The sequence below is a fragment of the Balaenoptera ricei genome, chromosome 19 (assembly GCF_028023285.1).
Source record: "Balaenoptera ricei isolate mBalRic1 chromosome 19, mBalRic1.hap2, whole genome shotgun sequence".
NCBI lineage: Eukaryota > Metazoa > Chordata > Mammalia > Artiodactyla > Balaenopteridae > Balaenoptera > Balaenoptera ricei.
In genome coordinates this window covers 6,795,724-6,817,188 of record NC_082657.1, presented here as the reverse complement: position 1 = coordinate 6,817,188, position 21,465 = coordinate 6,795,724, and the positions used below count along the sequence as shown (strand labels likewise).

The window sequence follows — 21,465 nt, the reverse complement described above, 5'->3', positions numbered from 1 at the left end:
TCCCTCGGGACAGAGGCGCCCTCGGCCCCCCAGGCTGGTGTTCAAGGTCCTGCGTGACCTGGTCACTGCTGAGCTCTCCACACCAACCTCAGCTGTTACCTTTCCCCTCCTCACGTCACGCTGCAGACACTGAGCGTAATGACCTTCGGGACTCACCTGATGTGTCACTCCCTTGCCACTTCCATCCCTCCAGCAATTTACACTGGGTCCTCTTATTCTTCGTCACTTCTAGTCAAAGCACTTTTCACAATTTGTGCAACTGTGACTTAATATCATCCTCTCCCACTAGACATAAAAACCATGATTGTGCTGCCCCCCATGGTACTCCCAGCCCCTGGGACAGTGTCTGATTCCCAGCAGGGACCTGATAAATATTTAATGAAACGATGGATGAAGGAAGGAATGAATGAACGAAAGTCTTGTGCTCTCTCTCCCACACCAGCCTTTGCCTAAGCTATATTCTTGGCCTGGAATGTTCTCCCCATGCATCTCCACTCCTACTCTACCCAGCACCTTGCTATTTCCCACTCTTGATTTAGAAATGACCTCTACCAGGAAGTTCAACTGAACCCCTCAATTTAGGCTGGGCCCCTTCCTCCAACTGCTACTGTCTCCTGAACATCCCTCATGACAATACTTATCACTCTGTTGTTTTTTTTTTTTTTTTTTTTTTGGCCGTGTTGCACGGCATGCGGGATCTTAGCTCCCCAACCAGGGATCGAACCCGCGCCCCCTGCACTGGAAGCACGGAGTCTTAACCACAGGACTGCCAGGGAAGTCCCACTTGTCACTCTGGTTCTAACAGCCTGGTGTTCAGCTGTGTTGGTCACCGTGCTCGCCCAGTGCCCAGCAGAGGGAGGTGCGGGCTGAACGTGTCAATGAGCAAACAGACCGATAAACTAGGAGCCGGGGGGCCATCCTCCGGACGGGAGCCTGCAACCCTCAGGTGCTTACCAGCCGGCAGGCCATCTGGAACACAGACCTCACTGACATCACATGCTTCGGGTTGTCATCCAGGATCGACTGAAGGCTCCTCCCCAGGATGGGGAACACCAAGAACCTGGAAGACATGAGTGTCCCAGCAAGTGGGAGAGATGACAGGGGAGGGGATGGAATACAGGCCACCAAGGATGGGGTGTGGCTGGGGGCTACCAGATCCCGGTCCTGGGTGAGATGGAGGGTTCGGACTGGTGGGGGACCAGCCTGGCTCAAGGCTGGGGGAAGGAAGGAAGCAACTATCTGGCCAATGGCTCCAGGGTCCCAGCCATGCCTGGGCATGTGACAGGGAGAGAAAGGAAGGGGCCAGTGAGGCGAGTGGCAAGTGAAGTGACTTACCTGTACTTGTCCTGGTGAACGCCAAAACCGACGCAGGTGGGGATGGCCAGATGGGGGGTCGAGTACCGCTTTTTCCACTTGTTCACTGTGGGAGGCAGGGGCTTGAGAGGTTAGGGCCCACCTGGCCCTGCACCCACAATGGACAGCAGCCCGTTCTCAGACCAGAAGCAGAGCGCGCCCAAGCCCAGGCCACACACTGGGTCTCCTGGTTGGTGACGTCGCCTCTGTGGGTGCGTGACGGCGAGGGGGGTGACGACAGGGGTTGTGAACATGGGAGAAAGCACTGACAAATCTGGAGTGAGCGGAAGGGGTAAGAGCGACAGCGTAACCTCTGAATTCCCATGTAGAGCTAATGAGATCGGGGAGTGTCTAAACTGGTCACAGTGTCACTACATGTCCGCCCACCTTCCAGGATCTCAGTTGGATGGTACAGATCCAGCGGTGTGCTGATAAAAGTTTAACAGCTGGTTGTCTGGGGAAAGATAGCCCTGATTTGTCGCATTTGCCGATTTCTGTGGTGTAAATACTTCCCAGCATGGCCAATTTCAAGCTACCAATGTGGTATCATGGAAGACGGAGTTGGAAAGAGAGGCAGTAGCGTGCCCTTACATGGTATTTCCACCACACAGACACGGTGAATGTAAACAACCTCAAGAATATAGATAATAGGGACTTCCCTGGCGGTCCAGTGGTTAGGACTCCGCGCTTCCGCTGCAGGGGGCGTGGGTTTAATTCCTGGTCGGGGAACTAAGATCCCACACGCCAAGAGGCATGGCCAAAAAAAAAAAAAAAAAAAAGTCTAGCTGATAGAAAATGTAGACAAATAATTAGGAAGGGATGAGCTTTGAGTATTTATTACCCTTGCTCTTAATTTGACTGTAAATTGATTAATTTATGATGGCTATGTTTTATTCATTCATTCATTTATTTATTTATTTAAGATGGCTATGACTGAAAGCTTGGAGGGTAATTTTATTTTTTTAAAAAATATTTATTTATTTATTTATTTATTTGGCTGTGCTGGGTCTTAGTTGCAGCACGCAGGATCTTCGTTGTGGCATGTGGGATCTTTAGTTGTGGCATGCAGGATCTAGTTCTCTGATCAGGGACTGAACCCAGGCCCCCTGCATTGGGAGCGCGGAGTCTTAACCACTGGACCACCAGGGAAGTCCGATGGCTATGTTTTAATAACTGGCTTGCAGTATTTGTGAAAATTTAATACTTGGTGCTCAAGAGCTGGTACGACGAGCCAGCCTCAGCCCACTGTCCGCTGTCTGTCCTCTGGAGCCTGAGGCCCGAGGGGTGATGGGAGCAAACATGGGACTTTAATTTAATCCCCACCCTTCCCACACCTTCAGGGAGAAGCCAGTTGTTTTGACCAAGCTGGTACCCCCAACTCTTCCCCCACTTGCCCACTTCCCTGAGGAATACCTTGCAAAGGCTTGGCAGCCCGCTGGAAGAAGTGCTGCTCAATGAACAAGCGCCCATTCTTGGCATCCTAGTGGAGGAGGAGAGGGGAAAAGCTGTCACACTGGCATCTCTTAGGCAAGGGCTCCAAGGTCATCATCACTGGCCATGGATTACCCCAGGGTAATGCCAGCAATAACTCAGGTTCCCCACGTCCTGCACATCAGAACCAAATTCCCTAGGGTGCTCCATGTGAACACATATCAGAGACTTTGAGTCACTGCCTGGGTTCCTTTTCTTTTACAATAGGATCTACAAGTTTTCCCTAGACACACACCCTTCAGCTGAAAACTACATTTCCCAGTCTCCCTTGCAGTGAGGAATGCCCAAATGACCCAGTTCTGGCCAATGGGGATGTGAGCAGAAGAGATACGGGCGACTTCCGGTTTACGCCCTTAAAGGGCTAGGGCAGGCTCTCCCCTTCCTCTTTTCTTGTTCCAATTGGCTGGAATGCAGATGAGATGGTAGGAGGTGGAGCAGCCATCTCAGCCCATGAGACGGACGTTACAGATTGAGGGGCCTGGGGCAACAAGAGAGAAGGAAAGTAAGCCCCTGGCTTATGGAACCATCATATCAGCCCTGGACCACTGCTCCAGGCTGTTACATGGAAAAGCAATAAAATATACTTGTTTAAGCCGTAACTAACATTGGGTCATTTTTTCCAAGCAGTCAAACCAAATATTTTAATTAAACGTAACTAGTACAGCTGGGTTCTTAAGAGCACAGGGTCAAAGAGAACTGGGTTCAAATCTCAGCTCTGCCCTTCATTCATTCTTTCTATAAAGCACCTATTATGTGCCTAGTATTGTTCTGGGCATTGTCAATACAGCAGTGAACAAAGCAATTTGCATAATGGGCGTCCCTGGGCAAGCGACCGAGCCTTTATCTCCTCATCTGTTAAATGGGAAACGAGGTAACCACCCCACAGGTTTGATTATGAAACTCTTAGCCCAGGGCTGGGCGCAGGACAGGCTCTCAGCAAGCAGGTGCTATCACTCATCTGCGAGCCTGGTTCAGGAGCACTCGCTCCGAACCACTCACACGGCCTCCATCTAGGGCCAAGGGAGGGCACCCGACCCAGCCGTCCCAGGTTTCCGGCGCTTGCCCAGACACACAGCCAGAAAGCATCAGAGCCAGGGCTCATGGGTGGACCCGACTGCAGTTTCTGAGGGGCCCCATGTAGAAGAACCCAAGGCCCAGAGGGGGACGCGCCCCACCCAAGGTCCCACCGCTCCTTGCAGGCCACGGCCGTGCTCTCTGGCTTGCCCAGCCCACGGAGGGGCTCAGAGGTCAATGGTGCATTTGCTAACGCCCCAGGCCCTCCCCTCAGTGCTGCCCCCCCCGGGGGCCACTCACTAGTTTCAGTGAGAATCTTTGTTTCTGGGGACTTGACTCGCAGGCAAAGGCGGAGCTGGGCTCAGCTGTGGACGGACGAAATGAACAAGGTTATCACCTAGAGGGCAGGTGAGGGTCACTGTCCTCAGAGTGACAAGCAGCAGCTGCGGTCAACGGGTTCCCACAGGGTCAAGTGCATTCTCCACTTTCATGACCTGCTCCTTCCTATTGTCAAACAGCTTCTTTCTTTCTCTCTCTGTTAATACACAACTGTGCACAAAGAGTAATTAATCCTGAGACTGCTCTCCTCGGAAAGGCCTGCGCGCAAGGCTGAAACTCGGCTGGTGTCTGCGAATCAGCTTGGAAGGTTCTAGGATTCCTAACCAATAGAAGGGGCTCCCGGTGCCCAAACTATTATGCTGAACACCTGCTTTCCTTCTGAGAGTAGAATTTTGGTACCTGCCAGGCAGAGGGTGCCTGTGTGACCAGCATCCAATAAAAACCCTGGGCACTGAGTCTCTAATGAGCGTCCCTCTAACGAGCATTTCATGTGTGATGTCACACTTTGTTACGCATCCCGTGTGACTCCAAGGGGAGGGGGACTCTGGAAGCTGGCGCTGGTTCCCCCGTACTTACCCCACGTGCCTTATCCCTTTGCTGACTGTGCTGTGTCCTTCTGCTGTAATAAATTAGGGCATGAGTATGACTATAGGCTGAGGCCTGTGGGTCTCTCCAGTGAATCACTGAGCCCAGGGGTGGTCCTGGGGCCCCTGACTCAGCAGCTGTATGCATTTGTCTGCATATATGGGTGTGTGGCTGAACCACACTGACTCCGTCTCGTCAGGGTCATCTCAGGCCCACTGTCCTACCCCCTCCCCTTTCTGCGTGACAGAGCTCTAGCCTACTCATGAGGAACGCACCCAAGCCAGATAAGTTCCTGATTAACTTTAAGCCTTCCTCTGAAAACTGGAAGAATGACTTTTGCTGACGCAGATGGTTCACGGTCCACGAGGAATAATGGTTATGAGACCCCCCCAGGGGGAGGAAAAACCCGGTTCCTGTTGGCGCAGACGTGGTCCTCCCTTAGAAGTCAGATTCTATCTTTAGCTTTGGCCCCTTTAAATCCCCCTGTACCCCTTCTGGCAGCACAGAGTGCAGTTGCAAATGCTTCCAGATTGCTGTCCGCCGGATCCTACCCATATGTAAGGTACCCACAATAAACTTCGTAACTGTACTTTTTTATGGGGCTGTCCACTTCGTTTTCTTCGATCTCAAAGTTCCTTCTCAGCTCAGGGGATACTATTCAATATCCCCGTCTTTGAACAATGCCTAAATACCGTGTGATGGACGCAGATCCCCTTGCAGGAGGACCTGTTCCCCTAGCCCCACGCAACCGGGGGAGGCCACTGCAGCAGCCTTCAGCCCCTCAGGGATGCCCTCAGCTGCAAGTCCCAGGGCGGCCCATATCCAAAGGCTGATGGAGGGGGATATAAAGGCCCAGCCATGTTGGCCTAACTCAGAACCACACTGAAGGACCACTTCAGCTCCAGAGCCCCCACGGCGCCAGCCGAGGCGCTCCCTGGGCCGCACGGCTCTGTTTCTCCCCCCACCCGCCCCACCACTCCCTTCCCCTCCCCTCTGCAGGTGCTGATCCCTGGGGCACTTCCTCATGAACACCCTGCATGCTTGCCCCATTCTGCTTAATCACAAACCCTGCAAAGTCTGCTGCCCCGTGCTAAGTGTGGGCTTTACACAAATTGTTTCCTCTAATGCTCAGGACAGCCCTAGGAAGGTCTAATACAGTGTTATTGTTATTACTATTACGGTGGCTGTGGTTGTTAGCTCCATTTTTTTTTTTTTTTAAGAGAGAAATGGAAAATTTTATTTGAGCCAAATTTGAGGATTATAACCTGGGAAAAGCATCTCAGAAAGCTCTGAGAACTGTTCCCTGTTAGCTCCACTTGACGGATGAGACGAGAAAGCTGAAGCTTAGTTGAGGCCAAGTGACACGGGAGGCTTTGTGCCACGTAGATCTGGGCTCAAGCCCAGCCCCTCCATCAACTCCGTGACTTGGTGTGAGGTGCTAAACCTCTCTGGGCCTCCGCTCCATGTCAGTAAAGTAGGACTAATGAAGCCCACCCCTGAGATTGGATGCAAGGATTCAGAGGGGTCAGTAGGAATAACAATAGTACCAGCTGAGCAGGAATCACAGCCAGCTTCACCCGTTTTTGTTTTTGGCCATGCTGCGTGGCTTGTGGGATCTAAGTTCCCGGACCAGTGACTGACCCTGGGCCCTTGGCAGTGAAAGCGCGGAGCCCTAACCACTGGACCGCCAGGGAAGTCCCCAGCTTCACCCTTTGTATGAGCTGCTCAATGACGCCCCCACCACAGCCCAGCATCACACTGGGCGCCCCGGGAGCGCTCAGTGTGTGGCAGCTTTTAAAATATAATCAGCCGAGGGCCCACAGCTGGTAAGTGGCAGTGCGGCACTGGCCTAGGTCTCCTAGCTCACTCCCAGGAGCTCATGAACCGAACCATCGCCATCCATCCCAGCCGGCTCTCTGCGTCCTCCTTCCTTTTCTCTCTTTCCCACCCTTCCTAACCATCCAGGTTGGTGTTGTCTGAGACACGGAGCTAAGGGGCAGGGAGGTGACAAAGTTACCTAGAAGCCACCCTTGCCTTCAAGAAGCTCCAGCTGGAGCCGGGCAGGAACCAGGGCTTACAGATTTAAGGCCAAAGGTGACCTGAGCCTAGCCTAAAGGAGGGAAATGTGGAAAGATCATGGATCTTGGGGGAGAGAGGCGTCCTTCCCACCTGTGGGTAGGGGGTTTGGGGGGATCTTTGAGGGGCATGCAGGAAATGGCCGGGGCACCTCTCAGGCATAAAAACAGTACCTGCCTCACAGAGTTACCTCAAGGTCCGAGGAAAAGCACCAAAGAACCACATGCCTGACACTCAGAGGCAGGCAGAACAGCTGGCAATTTAAATATGCTTTTCCTGCACTGCTCTGCGGATTATGAAGGGCTTTTCCCCTCCACTCTTCTCACTGGCCCTCCCACCGACTGTCGGGGAGTCAGCTGGGCAATTCCCATTACAGAGAGGAATCGACAGGGGAGGAAGGGCAGTGGGCTTGGCCGAGGGCCTCAGCAGAGCCGGGCTGTAAACGTGGCTCCAGACCCTGCGACCTGGGAGACCCCTGCTTGATGCAAACCTGATACGTGTATGGAAAGTCCCTGCGTGTGACAAATGCAGACGGGGTGTGGCAGGCAGGCAGGTGGGAGCCTCGGATGGCCAAGAGACAGGCGACATTGAACTTGGAGCAACAATGCTGTGCTGGGAGCCATCATAACCAGAATAACAGGAAGCGTTGATACGGTGCTTTTGCTATTTTCCTGCTCATCGTTCTACTCATTTAACTCTCTCAACGACAACCCCGTGAGGTTGGTGCTATTACACTCTCCATTTTGCAGGCGAGGAAACTGAGGCGCAAGGTCATGACATCCCTTGAGGAAGATCAGACAACGAGCTGCCGAGCTGCCGGCAGAGGCAGAGGCCTAACTCAACTGGTCTGCCTATGCTTCCCCACCTCCCCAAACCCGGCTGGGGACCTCGGGCGTCCCACGCCCCACCGTCAGCAACACCAGGATCCTGACGCTTCCTGCGCGTGTTTCCAGCCTCCGAGTCTTTGCCTGTGCCGTGCCTCTGTCTGGCCTGCCCTTCTCCGGCCCAACCTTTGTTGTGGGCACAGCTGAAAGGCGCTTAATAAAAGAACAGTGATTCCACCTGACAGTTACCAGCTGACAGGGTCTCTCCATCTTTGGAGGGCACGTCTGGGACGGCCTGACTCAGTGGTTCTCAACCGTGGGCGGTTCTGCCCCCCAGTGGGCATCTGGCCATGTCTGGAGACAGTTTTGGTTGTCACGACTGGGAGAGGGGATGGGTAAAGGTGGAGGATGCCACCAAACACCCTATTGTGCACAGGACGGCCCCCACAATGAACGCCAAGGGGGTCGGGGCCGAGAGTTAACTGTGTACTTAAAACAAGCCCTAAAGGATCCCTGGGGGACCCCTCGAAAAGGGAGGCAACCATTCTCCCAGAGCAGCTGAAACCGAGGACCAGGGAGAGGCTCAGGGCTGCCGCTGGGAGAAATACGTCGTGTTAAGGGGCTGCAGGTGGAGAGAACCAATGGCAGGTCTTTGTAGGTGTGATTAAATTAAGGGTCCTGTGCTGTGGGGACTGTCTTGGATGATCCAGGGGGGCCTAACGTAATCCTACAAAGGTCCTTATAAAGAGGGAGGCAGAGGGAGATTTGACCACAGAAGAGGAGAAGGCGATGTGATGGTGGAAGCAGAGCCTGGGGTGACGTGCTTTGAGGATGGAGGAAGGGGCCACAAGCCGAGGGATGCAGGTGGCCTCTGGGAGCTGAACAGGCAAGGAAACAGATTTGCCTCTGGAGTCTCTTGGAAGGACTAGCCCTACCCATCTCTCTCTTTTTTTTAAATTTTATTTTTTTGGTTGCGCCGTGTGGCGTGTGGGATCTTAGTTCCCTGACCAGGGATCGAACCCGTGTCCCCTGCAGTGGAAGTGTGGAGTCTTAACCACTGGACCACCAGGGAAGTCCCTTTGCCCATACCTTAACTTTAGCCCCGTGAGACTGATTTCAGTCTTGTGACCTCCACAACTAGAAGAGAATAAATGTGTGCTGTCTTCAGCTATTAAGTTTGTGGTGATTTGTGACGGCGGCCACAGGCAATGAATACAAGCCCCGAACCTCCATCCACAGGGGGGAAGGCCTGGACTTGAATCCCCGTTGCTTCTCAGAAACAACTCTCCACGCACACCGCAGCTGCAGGAATTTACATGGTTGCCTCGGTGACAGGTCTCCCAAACTGGGCCAGGGAGACCCGGGAGGGTGACGTTATAATTCAGTGTTTCACACAGTAAGAGAGAGTGCCAACTCACAGGGCTGTAATGGGAATCAGGTGAGTTAACAGACATAAAGAACTTAGCGGGGAGTGGAGGGAGGCCCAGAGTGGGCTGGAAGTGTCAGCTGCTATAATAAAAATCACCATTCTGGTTGCTGCTGTTTTACTCTCACTGTTTTCAACTACATCTTCCCGACTGGTGCAAACTGGCAGAAGCCAAAGGCAACCCGTCCTGGGGTAACGCCGCCCTGAGGCACATCCACATGCAGCCCCTCCCCACTGTGCCCGAGCCAGCACCCGGGCCTCGCACCGGGCAGGTATCTGCGGGAGAATGAATGATGCTGGCAGGCTGGGAAGGGGTCTCATCAAACAACCCGAGACACAAAAGGTGAAGACACACGGCCCAGAGCATTTCCTTCCTAACCTTGCACTGTGGGTTTCTGATGTGAGGACACGGCTGGTTTTTTTCCTTCAGATGCCTCCTGCCCTGTTTGCCTTTCTTCTCCCTCTTCCTTCCCGGCCCTCTGGGCCTCTCCCTATCCTTCTCTCTCCCCAGCCTTTCTTGTTGTTGGTTCTGCCCCTCTATCTTTTCTCTTCCTCTCATTCCTTCTCACCCCGATTCCCTCCTCCTCCCTCTCTTGTGGTGTAATGGTTACGAATTACACCTAGGTTCAAATCCCAGCTCTGTCACTTTTGAGGCTGTGTGACCTTGGGCGAGTGGCTTCCCCTCTCTGTGCTCCAGCTGTAAGATGAAGTAACATGAGTGCCTCCCTCCTAGCGTGGCTGGGAGCATTAAATGGGCCCCGGAACAGCGCCTGGCATGGAGTGAGTGCTCCCTAGTGTCGCTTTATGCTCTCCTCTCTCCCTCCCTCGCCCTCTGTCCCTCCATGACTAATGCTACTACCTACCTCCGCCTGAGAAGATCCCTCTACCGTTTTCCAAGCTCACTGCCTCTGTCCCTTCTCACCATTTGGGACCAACAGCCCCAGGAGGTGGGCAGGACACCATCTCTCACTTTTCCAACAGGGACATCAAGGCAGAGCTGCTCACCCAGGCTCACTCAGTGTGCCAGAGCCAAGTCACGACTCCACCTGGGTCTGTTTCTTTTCTTTTTTTTTGGCCTTACCGCACAGCACGTGCGATCTTACCTCCCTGACCAGGGATCGAACCCAGGTCCTCTGCAGTGGAAGTGCAGAGTCCTAACCACTGGACCGCCAGGGAAGTCCCCGCCTGGGTCTGTCTCAAATGTGGCTGCCCTGCCCTCCTGCCCGGGCTCTAACGCAGGATGGCCAACCTGAGGCTCGAAATTGCCTGCACCCGTGTCTGGCCGGCCGGTGCTTCCAAATCAGAGATTTCCTCTCAAAATCCCGATCTCTGGCTTCTCCTGCAAGCTTGGAAGCTCTCTGGAGCCACATCTCTGTCTAGTCATTAACACCCCTGGGCTTCGTTTTCCTTATCTAGAAAATGGGGATAATGACCTTGCTGACGTCATGAGGCTGTCGTGAGAATTAAACGGGTTAAGAAGTATAAAGCAAACATGTGTCCACGTGAAAACCTGTACATGCACGATCACAGAAGCATTACTCATCATGGCCCAAAGTGGACATAGTCCAAACATCCACCAGCTGATAAACTGATCAACCAGATGTGATATATACACACCCTGGAATCTTATTCAGCCATAAAACAGAAGGAAGTTCTGACGAAGGTGACAACATGGCTGGACCTTGAAACCATCGTGCTGAGGGGAAGAAGCCAGACACAAAAGGCCAGAGAGAGTATCACTCCATTTATGTGAAATGTCCAGAATAGGCAAATCCATAGAGACATAAAGTAGATTAGTGGTTGCCAGGGGCTGGGGGGAGAGGGATGAGAGTAACTGGTAAAGGTACAGGGTTTCCTTTTGGGGTGACAGAAATACTCTGGAACCAGATGGTGGTGACTCATAAAACCACATAAAGTGCTGAGAACAAGGCCTGGCCTGGAGTAAGCACTCAGTTAATGCTAGTTTGATTAATACTAACATTTCCAGTGCAGCTATTTTTTCCTTCATTGTAACAAGTTGTCTTGCTGCATTTCTTGTTTAACTATTGTTTTGTTTAACTTTTAAGCCCAGCCCGGCTTCTTCCCGTCCCACTGATAAGAAAGCCTGGAGCTTCCTCTTTTGGTGACGGCAGAGATTCAAACCACATGAGGCCCTGGCCCAGGCAGAACCCTCACCCCAGCCCCACCCCTTAACCACAGTAAAAACCGGGGCCAGGTGCTCTTCCTTGTTCTCGCAGAGCTTCTCCCCCCACCAGCGATCTCAATCACGCAAGCAGTAAACCTTTCGTATCCTCATAGGTCTCAACATTCAAACCAAATTTGGAGGAAGGGTCCATCCTATCTCTGCAGGACAGACAGAACAGTCATCACTGTCCTTATCTTCCGGCCACACTGGGCCTGCACTCCCACGTGACAACAGTAGGTGGCAGTGGAGAAGAGTGTCCTCTTTATCCAGGGCACATGTGCTCTGGTTGGCCACAGTCCCCACCACTCCCAATCGCCTGACTCCCAGCATCCTGCACTCATCTACTCTACCTTCCCAGCCGCTGTAGGTGCATAGGTTTGTAGTCCCAGCTCTAAGAGAAAGCTGCCTCGAGGCAGGTCTGCAGTTGGGATACGGCTCCATCTCCATTCTCAGAAAGTGGTTCCCTCCCCCTTTGCCTTGGCTCCAAGATGGCCCGACCCAGCCCAGCCCAGCCCAGCACCTGCCCACCTGTGGACAGAGTGTACCTTCATAGAGAATGCCCTGGCCATCCCTGCTCTGGAGGCATCTCAGCTTCCAGTGCTGCCCACTCTTGTCTGTCAGCACCGTCCCCACTGGCAAAGCCTTGAGCGAGGTGGTCATCCGGCTCCGCTTCAGCGTCTGAGGGCTCTGCCTGGTTGTCTGAGGGCTGCTCTGGGAGGTTGGGGATCTGCTCCAGCACCCTGCAGGAGGATGGTCAGAAGAAAGAGAAGGCGGCATCCGGGAGAGAAAAGTTGGGTGGGTAATCAGACGGTGCTCATAATACTGTTCATTTATTCATTTGTCCATTCAACAAAAGCTTCCTGGGACCTTTCACGGATCCTGTGTGCTGAAGCTGGGGACCCAGACATGAGTCGGATCTGGACCCTTCCCTCGGGAGCCTCTAATTTGGTGGGGGAGACTGACCTGGACACAGCTGGTCAGAACTGAGTCTGAGACAGGGCAGTACAGAGGAATATGAGAAAGAGATTGACTGTGCCTGCAAAAGTCAGGGGAGGCTTCTGGAGAAGGGGACATTTGAGTTGGGTCCTACTGGACGAGCAGAAGTTTGCCAGGGAGGAAAAAAAAACCATTCCAGACATTCAACCCAAAACATCCTAAAACAGGACCTGGCTTTGTGCTGAGCATGAAGAGGGACCAGACATTTGTTAGACTGGGGCCCTGCCCTTGAGGGGCTCCTAGACTAGCAAGACAATGTGGGCGGTGTGGTGAGACAGGGACACAGGAAAAGATATTCCCTGCTTCACTCCTCCCACCTGCCACCCACCCAAGGCACCGATGGGAAGAGGCCGTGGGGCCCAGAGAAAAACAAGGGAGAAAGAGGAGACACCGAAGGGCTGTGACCTCAGATCCAAAGACCTGGTGGGAAGGAGACGGGCACATGGTCCTCACGCTTCCCTGCTCGCTGGCTGGCACAGGGCACACACAAATGAGTCCACGAGGGACCCTCAGTAGAGCAAGTGAGGCAGAAAGGGACATGGAGCCTGGAGGAGACATGAACTCAAGTGAGGACATCACTGGCACTGTGGGAGCCCAGACAAAGAGGCTCTGGAGGGAGACGAGGTGGACTTGATCCAGCCTATGGCATTCAGGAAAGGCTTCCTAGAGATCTGACCCTGAGTGCTGGAAAGAAGAGAGGCCCCTGGGCTGAAGGAACAGACTTAGCCAAGACCAGAAGCTGAAAACCCTAGAAAGTGTTTCCAAAAGTGAGTTTTCTGTGTACAGGGTTGTGGTGAGAGCTAAAGGAGGAACCAGACCACAGTCTCAGTGGTCAGGCTGAAGAGCCCAGACAGTGGCGCGATGGGGACGGGAGGGAGCTGTGAGCAGGGAGGGGTGAGGTCACCTCTGGCCACGTAGAGATGGGCTGGACGGGGAGCCTGCGGCTGGAAGGTGGGGGAGGATCCTGGGAGGAGGGTCAAAGCAGGCGTATGTGATGCCTGAGCACAGGCATGATGCCTCAAACATTGTCAGATGACCCTCCTTTTCCCCATATTGAGCGTAACTCTCACCTTTGGGTTTCTCACAGGGACTCAAGGTAACTTCAGATTCAGAACTGTTACCTTCTGAGAGAAGGGATGATGGGGGAGAGGAAGTACAGCTGAGCCATTTCACTTTCTTGGGAGATATTTCAGAACTGGAGTTCGTCTTTCTCCTTGAGCCTAGAGAAAGGAAGACCGAATGCAGACTGGAGTTACAGAAGTCCTTTCCAGGAACCATTAAACCAGAAACCCTGAGGTCATATTCAACACTCTCTTCCCTTTGACCCTCACAGCCAAGTTTTACTAAATAATCTAAGCACACTTTCCTTTGTTTTAGTCAGTCTTTCCTAAGAGAGGCTTAGCCTCTCTTTTATATCCTCAAGCACTTTATCACAGTGTGGTCTCCTTTAGGTAATTTCTTCAGATCTGTCTTCCAGGTCACTGTTCTCCTTCAGCTGTGTCTAGTCTGCAGTTTAAACCATCCGATGAGTTTCTGATTGCTATGATGATATTTATTTTTATCATCAAAGATTTTATTTGGTTCTTTTAAAACCTGCCTAATCAATTCTAACTAGCTTTTGTTCCTTCACTGTACCTTCAGTTACTTCTTTTATTTCCGTAAACATAATAAATGTGCTTTGTACATATTCTCATCTGTTAATTCCAAGGTCTCTGGTCATTGCAGGTCTGATTCTCTAGTTTGTGTTTCTCCCGGCAGTGGCTTGTTTCCTGGTATCTTTGTTAATTGGTTGGGAGCTGATGGGCCTGTTGGAAGTCTAAGTTCTGTCTTTAAAGGATGTTCCACTAGAAAAGATTTGCCTCTGCTGGGGCAGCGGGCGCCCACATCTCATCACTTTATACTAACTTTTCTGCTTGGATTTTTGGGGGGCCACACAGATCAGTATGAATTCTGGCCCCTAACTGGTAAGGATGTGAGTTCTTGGTTAGGAATTCTCAGAAAGGACATTTTTCACTCACAATCAAGGCTGAGACAGACAAATGTCTCCACATATTTTCTCTGTGGAGCAATTTTTTTTTACCACTGAAAAGTCCCAGATTTTAGAGGAGGTTTCCAATCTCACCCCTGTGCTGCTCAGGCCCTGTGCTTTGTCTCCTGTACCCCATTAAGACCCAGGCTCAAGGCCACCAATGACCAGCACACAGCCCAGGACCAGTACCACCTATAGCATTTGCTCAGCCCTGTGGGTCTGTGTTTTCTTTCTTTTTAATTAATTATTTTTTGGCCTGCATTGGGTCTTAGTTGTGGTAAGCAGGATCTTTCGTTGCAGCACGCAGCCTCTTTGTTGCAGCGCGTGGGCTTCTCTCTAGTTGTGGCGTAAGGGCTCCAGAGCGCGTGGGCTCTGTAGTTGCGGCGCGTGGGCTTAGTTGCCCCGTGGCATGTGGGATCTTAGTTCCCTGACCAGGGATCGAACCAGCATCCCCTGCATTGCAAGACGGATTGTTAACCACTGGACCACCCGGGAAGTGCCGGTGTTTTCTTATTGTTGCTCACTTCCATGTAACTACCTTACTTTCCTACCATTCAGCCCTATGAATATAAAGATATTCTTTGTATTTTATCCAGCATTTTGTGGTGTGCTGAGCCATAAGGGACTTTTCCTTATCATCTAGTCTGCCGTATTACTAAAACCAGAAGTCTTCTTTCAGTTGATACTACCTCAGCCAGCATACTTGGTCTCTGGACTCCTGGAATGGCCTCCTAACTGGTTTCCATGCCTCCAATCTATTTTCCGCACGTAGCATTCAGAGAGGTCTCTTCAAAATGCAAATCATACTGTGTCTCCCATTTGGCGGAAATTCTTCCACGGCTCCTCACCACATCAGTGATTACTAAACTCCTTACCCATGGTCTACAAGGCCCCACGTGTCTGCCCCCAGTACAGCTGTCCTTCTTTACTTCTCCAACAGGTATGGCTCTTTCCCATACCATGCCTCGATGCCTGGAATTCCTGTTCCAACCCCCTCACCTTGCCCCCAGTCTTCACTTGGCTAACTCTTGTCATCCCTAGATCTCGGGTCAAACATTACCCACCTAGGGAGGCCTTCCCTGACCCTCCCAGAAACACATCTCCCTTATGTGTGTTCTGTGGTCCATCCATTGCCCTTCTGTTATCATGCACTCAACTAACAATTGTTTATTCAATGTCTGTTTGCCTTACCAGCCACCAAAATCTCTGAGAGACCAGAAACCAGGTCCATCTCACCTGTTACTACATCCCTGGAAACAAACACAGCACCTAAGTACACAATAGGCAGTCCAGGTATGTTTGTTGCCTGATGACTGGGTGAATGAACAATGAATGAGGCCCAAGGCTGGCATTAGGGAAGGCTGGGGTTAAGGACTCAGGCTCTGATGGATGGACCTAGAGATTATCATACTAAATAAAGTAAGTCAGACAGAGAAAAACAAATATCATATGATACCAGACATGTGGAATCTAAAAAAAATGATACAGGACTTCCCTGGTGGCGCAGCGGTTAAGAATCCACCTGCCAATGCAGGGGACACGGGTTTGAGCCCTGGTCCGGGAAGATCCCACATGCCACAGAGCAACTAAGCCTGTGTGCCACAACTACTGAGCCTGCGCTCTAGAGCCCGCGAGCCACAACTACTGAGCCGTGTGCCACAACTACTGAAGCCTGTGCGCCTAGAGCCCGAGCTCCAGAAGACAAGCCAATGAGAAGCCCGCACACCACAGGAAGAGCAGCCCCCGCTCGCCGCAACTAGAGAAAGCCCGCGCGCAGCAACGAAGACCCAACGCGGCCAAAAATAAATAAATAAATTTATATAAAAAAATGATACAAATGAACTTATTTACAAAACAGAAACAGACTCACAGTCTTCAAAAACAAACTTATGGTTACCAAAGGGGAAATATGTGGGGGAGGGATAAATTAGGAGTTTGGGATTAACATACACACACTACTGTATATAAAATAGATAATCAACAAGGACCTACTGTACAGCACAGGGAACGCTATTCAATATTCTGTAATAACCTATATGGGAAAAGAATCTGAAAAAGAATGGATATATATATGTATAACTGAATTACTTTGCTGTACACCTGAAACTAACACAACATTGTAAATCAACTATACTCCAATATGAAATGAAAATGGGAACCAAAACCATACACTAAGGATGAGGAGAAAGACAGGAGGAGCCTGGGTCCCTTATGGCATCATGGGGAGCCTGGGTCCCTTGTGGCATCATGGGGACACCATCCCTACACTGAACTGTCCCCTCCAGACTTTTTGTTAGAAAGAAAAACAAACCCATTCATTTGTTTAAACTCTTTAAGTAGTGTTTTCTGTTACTTGCAGCCAAACACAATCCCAAATGATAAAATGAATGTTGCTGAACTTTCTGCCACGTATGCCAACTTCCTTCTGTGGCCTTCAGATAAGCAAATCCACTTCGATTTACCAATGTAGGATCTGTGCTTGGGCTTTCCATTGGCCGGGACCTACTGCTGATATTTCATTCATTCAGTCAACCAATCAATAAGATTTCTCAGCACCCAACTCTGTGTCAGGCACAGTCCTGGATGCTGTGCAAACAACAGGTTACAAACCACAATCAACAGAGCTTACAAACCACGATAAACTCCTATCCTTACAGAGCTTAAAGATGAGGAGCAATATAAATGAGTAGGGCTTCCCTGGTGGCGTAGCGGTTAAGAATCTGCCTTCCAATGCAGGGGACACGGGTTCGAGCCCTGATCCGGGAAGATCCCACATGACGCGGAGCAACTAAGCCCCTGTGCCACAACTACTGAGACTGTGCTCTAGAGCCCATGCTCTGCAACAAGAGAAGCCACGGCAATGAGAAGCCTGCTCATGGCAACAAAGAGTAGCCCCTGCTCGCCTCAACCAGAGAAAAGCCCGCGTGCAGCAGTGAAGACCCAACACAGCCAAAAATAAAATAAAATAAATAAATTTATTTAAAATATAAATGAGTAAAATAATACATTTAATACAGTTGATACTTACAAGTACCGAAAGGCAAGATAAAGCAGGGGCAGGGGACAGGGGCTGTCACATGTAGGAGGATGCAATTTAATTAGAGGTGTCAGGGAAGGCCTCTCTGGGCAGGCAACAATTGCATAAAGACCTGAAGAAAGTGAGAGAGGGGGTCATGCACCAGATGAGGGAAGAACCACCCAGAGAGAGAGAACAGCAAGTGCAACAGCTTAGAGGTCCAGGGTTAGGAGATGAGCTCTGAGAGACAACAGGGAGCTGATCATGTCAGGCTTAACCTGGGAAGGTGGTGAGCAGGGGAATGACAGGGTCTGACTTTGTTTTAACAGGGTCCATCAGGTTGCCACTTGAAGAGAGCTGTAGGGAACAGAGCAGCAGCAGGGAGACCATGGGAAGAAAGCTTCTACAATATCAGTGAGGTGAGGGTGAGATGGATCAGGGCGGTGGCAGGAAGTGGTCCGATTCGGCATTGAGTTTTTTTTAAATAAATAAATTTATTTATTTATTTATTTTTGGCTGCATTGGGTCTTCGTTGCTGCTCACAGGCTTTCTCTAGTTGAGGCGAGTGGGGGCTACCATTCATTGTGGTGCAGGGGCTCTAGGCGCACAGGCTTCAGTAGTTGTGGCACATGGGCTCAGTAGTTGTGGCTTGTGGGCTCTAGAGCGCAGGCTCAGTAGTTGTGACACACGGGCTTAGTTGCTCCGCGGCATGTGGGATCTTCCCGGACCAGGGATCGAACCTGTGTCCCCTGCATTGGCAGGTGGATTCTTAACCACTGTGCCATCAGGGAAGTCCTCGGCATTGACTTTTAAAGGGAGAGCTGATGAGATCTGCTGGAGGGCTGCAGTCATGGGGTGGGAGAGAAAGAGGACTTGAGGATGACTCCATGGTCTGAGAAACTGAATAAGCTGAACTGCTGTTACCTCGATGGGATAGTCTGTGGAAGGGGCAGGTGGGGGGTGGCAGTCATATCAGGAGCTTAGTTCTGGGCTTGCGGAGACACTTAAGGGACATCAAATAGATGTCAAGCAGGCAGTCTGATATATATGAATGTAGATTTCAGGGGAGGAGTCCAAGCTGGAGACAGAAATGCATGAGTTGTCAACTTCAGAGCCAGGAGCCCGATAAAACGCCAAGAAACTCTGTATAGGGAGAGCCTGAGCTCTGGGCTTCTCCGGTATCCACGCAGGGTCAGGCAGACTGCAAAGGTGTCTGTCCTTCCTTCCCAAACGCACACACATCACCCCTCCTAAAGGGAGACGCATAAAGCCCTGGTTCTTACCTTGGGAGGATGACAGAGACGGCTTGACAAAGGTCTGGGACCCCTCATGCTCCTCTGTAGGCAAAGGTTTTCCGCAGTAGGGGCAGAATTTGAAAGTTGCTTCAACACCTTTGCCACAGTCTGGACAGAAGACCATGCTAGAAAACAGAAGTGGGGTGGGGGGACAGGAAGCTGAAAGAAAAACTTAATCCACTGCCGATGAGTAGTCACCTGAGTTCCCCACGATGATGAGATTACAGAAAGAAGAAAAGTTAGCATACCTGGAATACCGTCTCTCAGAAAGTGGTCACTTCTTTTTTTTTCTTTTTTGGCTGCACCACACGGCATGTGGGATCTTAGTTCCCTGGCCAGGGATCGAACCCGTGCCCCATGCAGTGGAAGTGCAGCATCCTAACCACTGGACCGCCAGGGAAGTCCCAGAAAGTGGCCACTTGTAAAATGAGTTCTCAGGGACTTTCTGGCAGTCCAGAGGTTAAGACTCTGCACTTCCACTGCAGAGGGCGCGGGTCTGATCCCTGGTCAGGGAACTAAGATCCCGCATGCCGCATGGCGTGGCCAAGGGGAAAAAAATAAAATAAAATGAGTTCTCGGCCCGTGTCCAGCCTCTAGCCACCTGTCTCTCCCTAATGGCCCAGGGAAGGTACAAAGCAGAACAAATGCAGAATGAAACTGCAGAGCTCACAAAAGATATGAGAATGCCTTGAGGTCAATAAAAGTTCTGCAGAACTGCTCCAATCACGGAAGCACTGAGGGTCTTCAACTGTAATTGTGATGCTCATTTCTTGAACCACATTATGGGGAAGGTAGAGACCGTTAGTGCTCACCAGATATCCACATCCTCCCCTTCACTTCCCAGGATCCTTTGCAGTGAGATTGGGGCCACTAGTTTTGGCTACTTCTGGCCAATAGGGTGTGAATGGAAGTCACTTCCCGGCTGAGGCAGTTAAGAGCCTGAGTACCTCCTCTGTCCACCCGTCCTCTGCAGGGATGGCCCAGATGGTCCATACTCCAGATGGCATAGGTACAAGATGAAGCAGGGCTGCCTGGTCCACGTCGCAATCTCATGATGGGCAAATAAACTTAACGTTGTATTAAGCCACTAAGATTTCAGGGTTTACTTGTTACTGCAGCACATCCTACCCTATCCTGACTAACTTAGAGGGATAACGGGTGTTGACTACATTATCCTCTAAGCCTTGTGTATTTCTGGAATACTTCCTAATACTTTAAAAAATCAAAGGCAAAATCACACATAGACCTACAACAAATGAGGATACAGCAGGTGTATTCATTTGCTTGGGCAGCCACAACTCAATACCACAGACTAGGTGGCTTAAACAACAGGAATTTATTTTCTCACAATTTTGGAGGCTAGAAGTCCGAGATCGGGGTATCAGCAAGTTTGGCTTCTTCTGAGGCCTCTCTCCTTGACTTGCAGATGGCTGCCTTCTCACTGTGTCCTCACACGGTTGTCCCTCGGTCTGTGTTCTAATCCCCTCTTCTTATTGGATTAGGGCCCATCGTAGTCTGTTTGAGTGGCTATAATAAAATATCACAGACTACTGGGTGGCTTACAATCAACAGAAATTTATTTCTCACAGTTCTGGAGACCGGGATGTCCAAGATCAAGGTGCCACTGTGGCTGAGTTCTGGTAAAGGCCCTCTTCTGGGCTACAGACTGACAACTTCACCCTGTGTCCCCACATGGAGGAAGGGGCTGGGGAGCTCTCTGGGTCTCTTTTATAAGGGCACTAATCCCATTCATGAGAGCTCCACCCTTACGACCTACCCACTTCCCAAAGGCCCCACCTCCTAATACCATCACATTGGGCATTTCATTTCAACGTATGAATTTTGGGGGGGACACAAACGTTCAGACCACAGCAGGCCCACCCTAAAGACCTCGCTTTAATTACCTCTTTAAAGGCCCTATCTCCAAATACAGACGCATTCTGAGATACTCAGGGTTAGGGTTTCCTAAAAATATGAATTTTTGAGGGATACAACTTAGCCCATAAGAGCAGGATGAAACTAGTTCATAAATGAAGCAGAGAAGCTCAACAGGGATGACAGTGCAATAGGCATTTCCAATGAATATATTTTAAATAGCGAAAGAAAAAAGCAAAATTATTTTATTTGTTTTTTATTCTAAGATTCAGTGTACAGTCCCAGTTATAAGCTGGGATATCAAAATCGAAGTCAAAATAAACTTGTGCTCGTGACTTCATTTTGCCTTGCAAGACAAAGTTCTTTTCTTTTTACTTTTATTTATCTTTGACAATTAACAACTGTCTATATTTAAAGTGTACAACTTGTCTATATATGTGTGTGTATATATATATATATATATATAAATAATTCTAATTTGCCATATATGTGTATATGACAAATTAAAATTATAATGGAGTGATCACAGTTCAGACATACAAAAATGGAACTGGGCAGCCATTGAGGATCTGGTCTCAGGACTTCCCTGCAACACTGAGAACTTGAACTTTCTGTGAACTAGACCTAACCCAAGGACACCCACCATTTTTAAAACAACATCTGCTACCTGGAACCTTGTGTCTCAGGGTTGTTCCCCCTTGTAAAGATGCAACCATTCTGACCCCAACCAATCCTTGCTTAACAAACACCCTACTTCTTGCCAGCTTGATTTTTTTTTAACATCTTTATTGGAGTATAATTGCTTTACAATGGTGTGTTAGTTTCTGCTTTATAACAAAGTGAATCAGCTATACATATACATATATCCCCGTATCTCTTCCCTCTTGCGTCTCCCTCCCACCCTCCTTATCCCACCCCTCTAGGTGATCACAAAGCTGATATCCCTGTGCTATGCGGCTGC

At 50.5% G+C, this 21,465-nt stretch overlaps 1 protein-coding gene across 8 annotated transcripts in view; it reads right to left on the bottom strand.

Moving 5' to 3' along the window:
* VRK3 (VRK serine/threonine kinase 3) overlaps positions 1 to 21,465 on the bottom strand; it is a 66,370-nt gene that overhangs the window by 17,855 nt on the left and 27,050 nt on the right. For 7 of the 8 annotated variants that reach the window (XM_059904113.1, XM_059904112.1, XM_059904114.1 and 4 more), the window contains 7 exons: positions 18,618 to 18,754; positions 13,360 to 13,509; positions 11,839 to 12,033; positions 4,159 to 4,223; positions 2,767 to 2,833; positions 1,336 to 1,420; positions 955 to 1,060 (listed from right to left, as the gene is read on the bottom strand). In XM_059904113.1, the coding sequence (XP_059760096.1) occupies positions 955 to 1,060; positions 1,336 to 1,420; positions 2,767 to 2,833; positions 4,159 to 4,223; positions 11,839 to 12,033; positions 13,360 to 13,509; positions 18,618 to 18,753 (804 nt within the window). In that variant the 5' untranslated portion in view covers position 18,754. The remainder of the gene's footprint in view (positions 1 to 954; positions 1,061 to 1,335; positions 1,421 to 2,766; positions 2,834 to 4,158; positions 4,224 to 11,838; positions 12,034 to 13,359; positions 13,510 to 18,617; positions 18,755 to 21,465) is intronic. The other variant, XM_059904116.1, reaches the window with a different exon arrangement.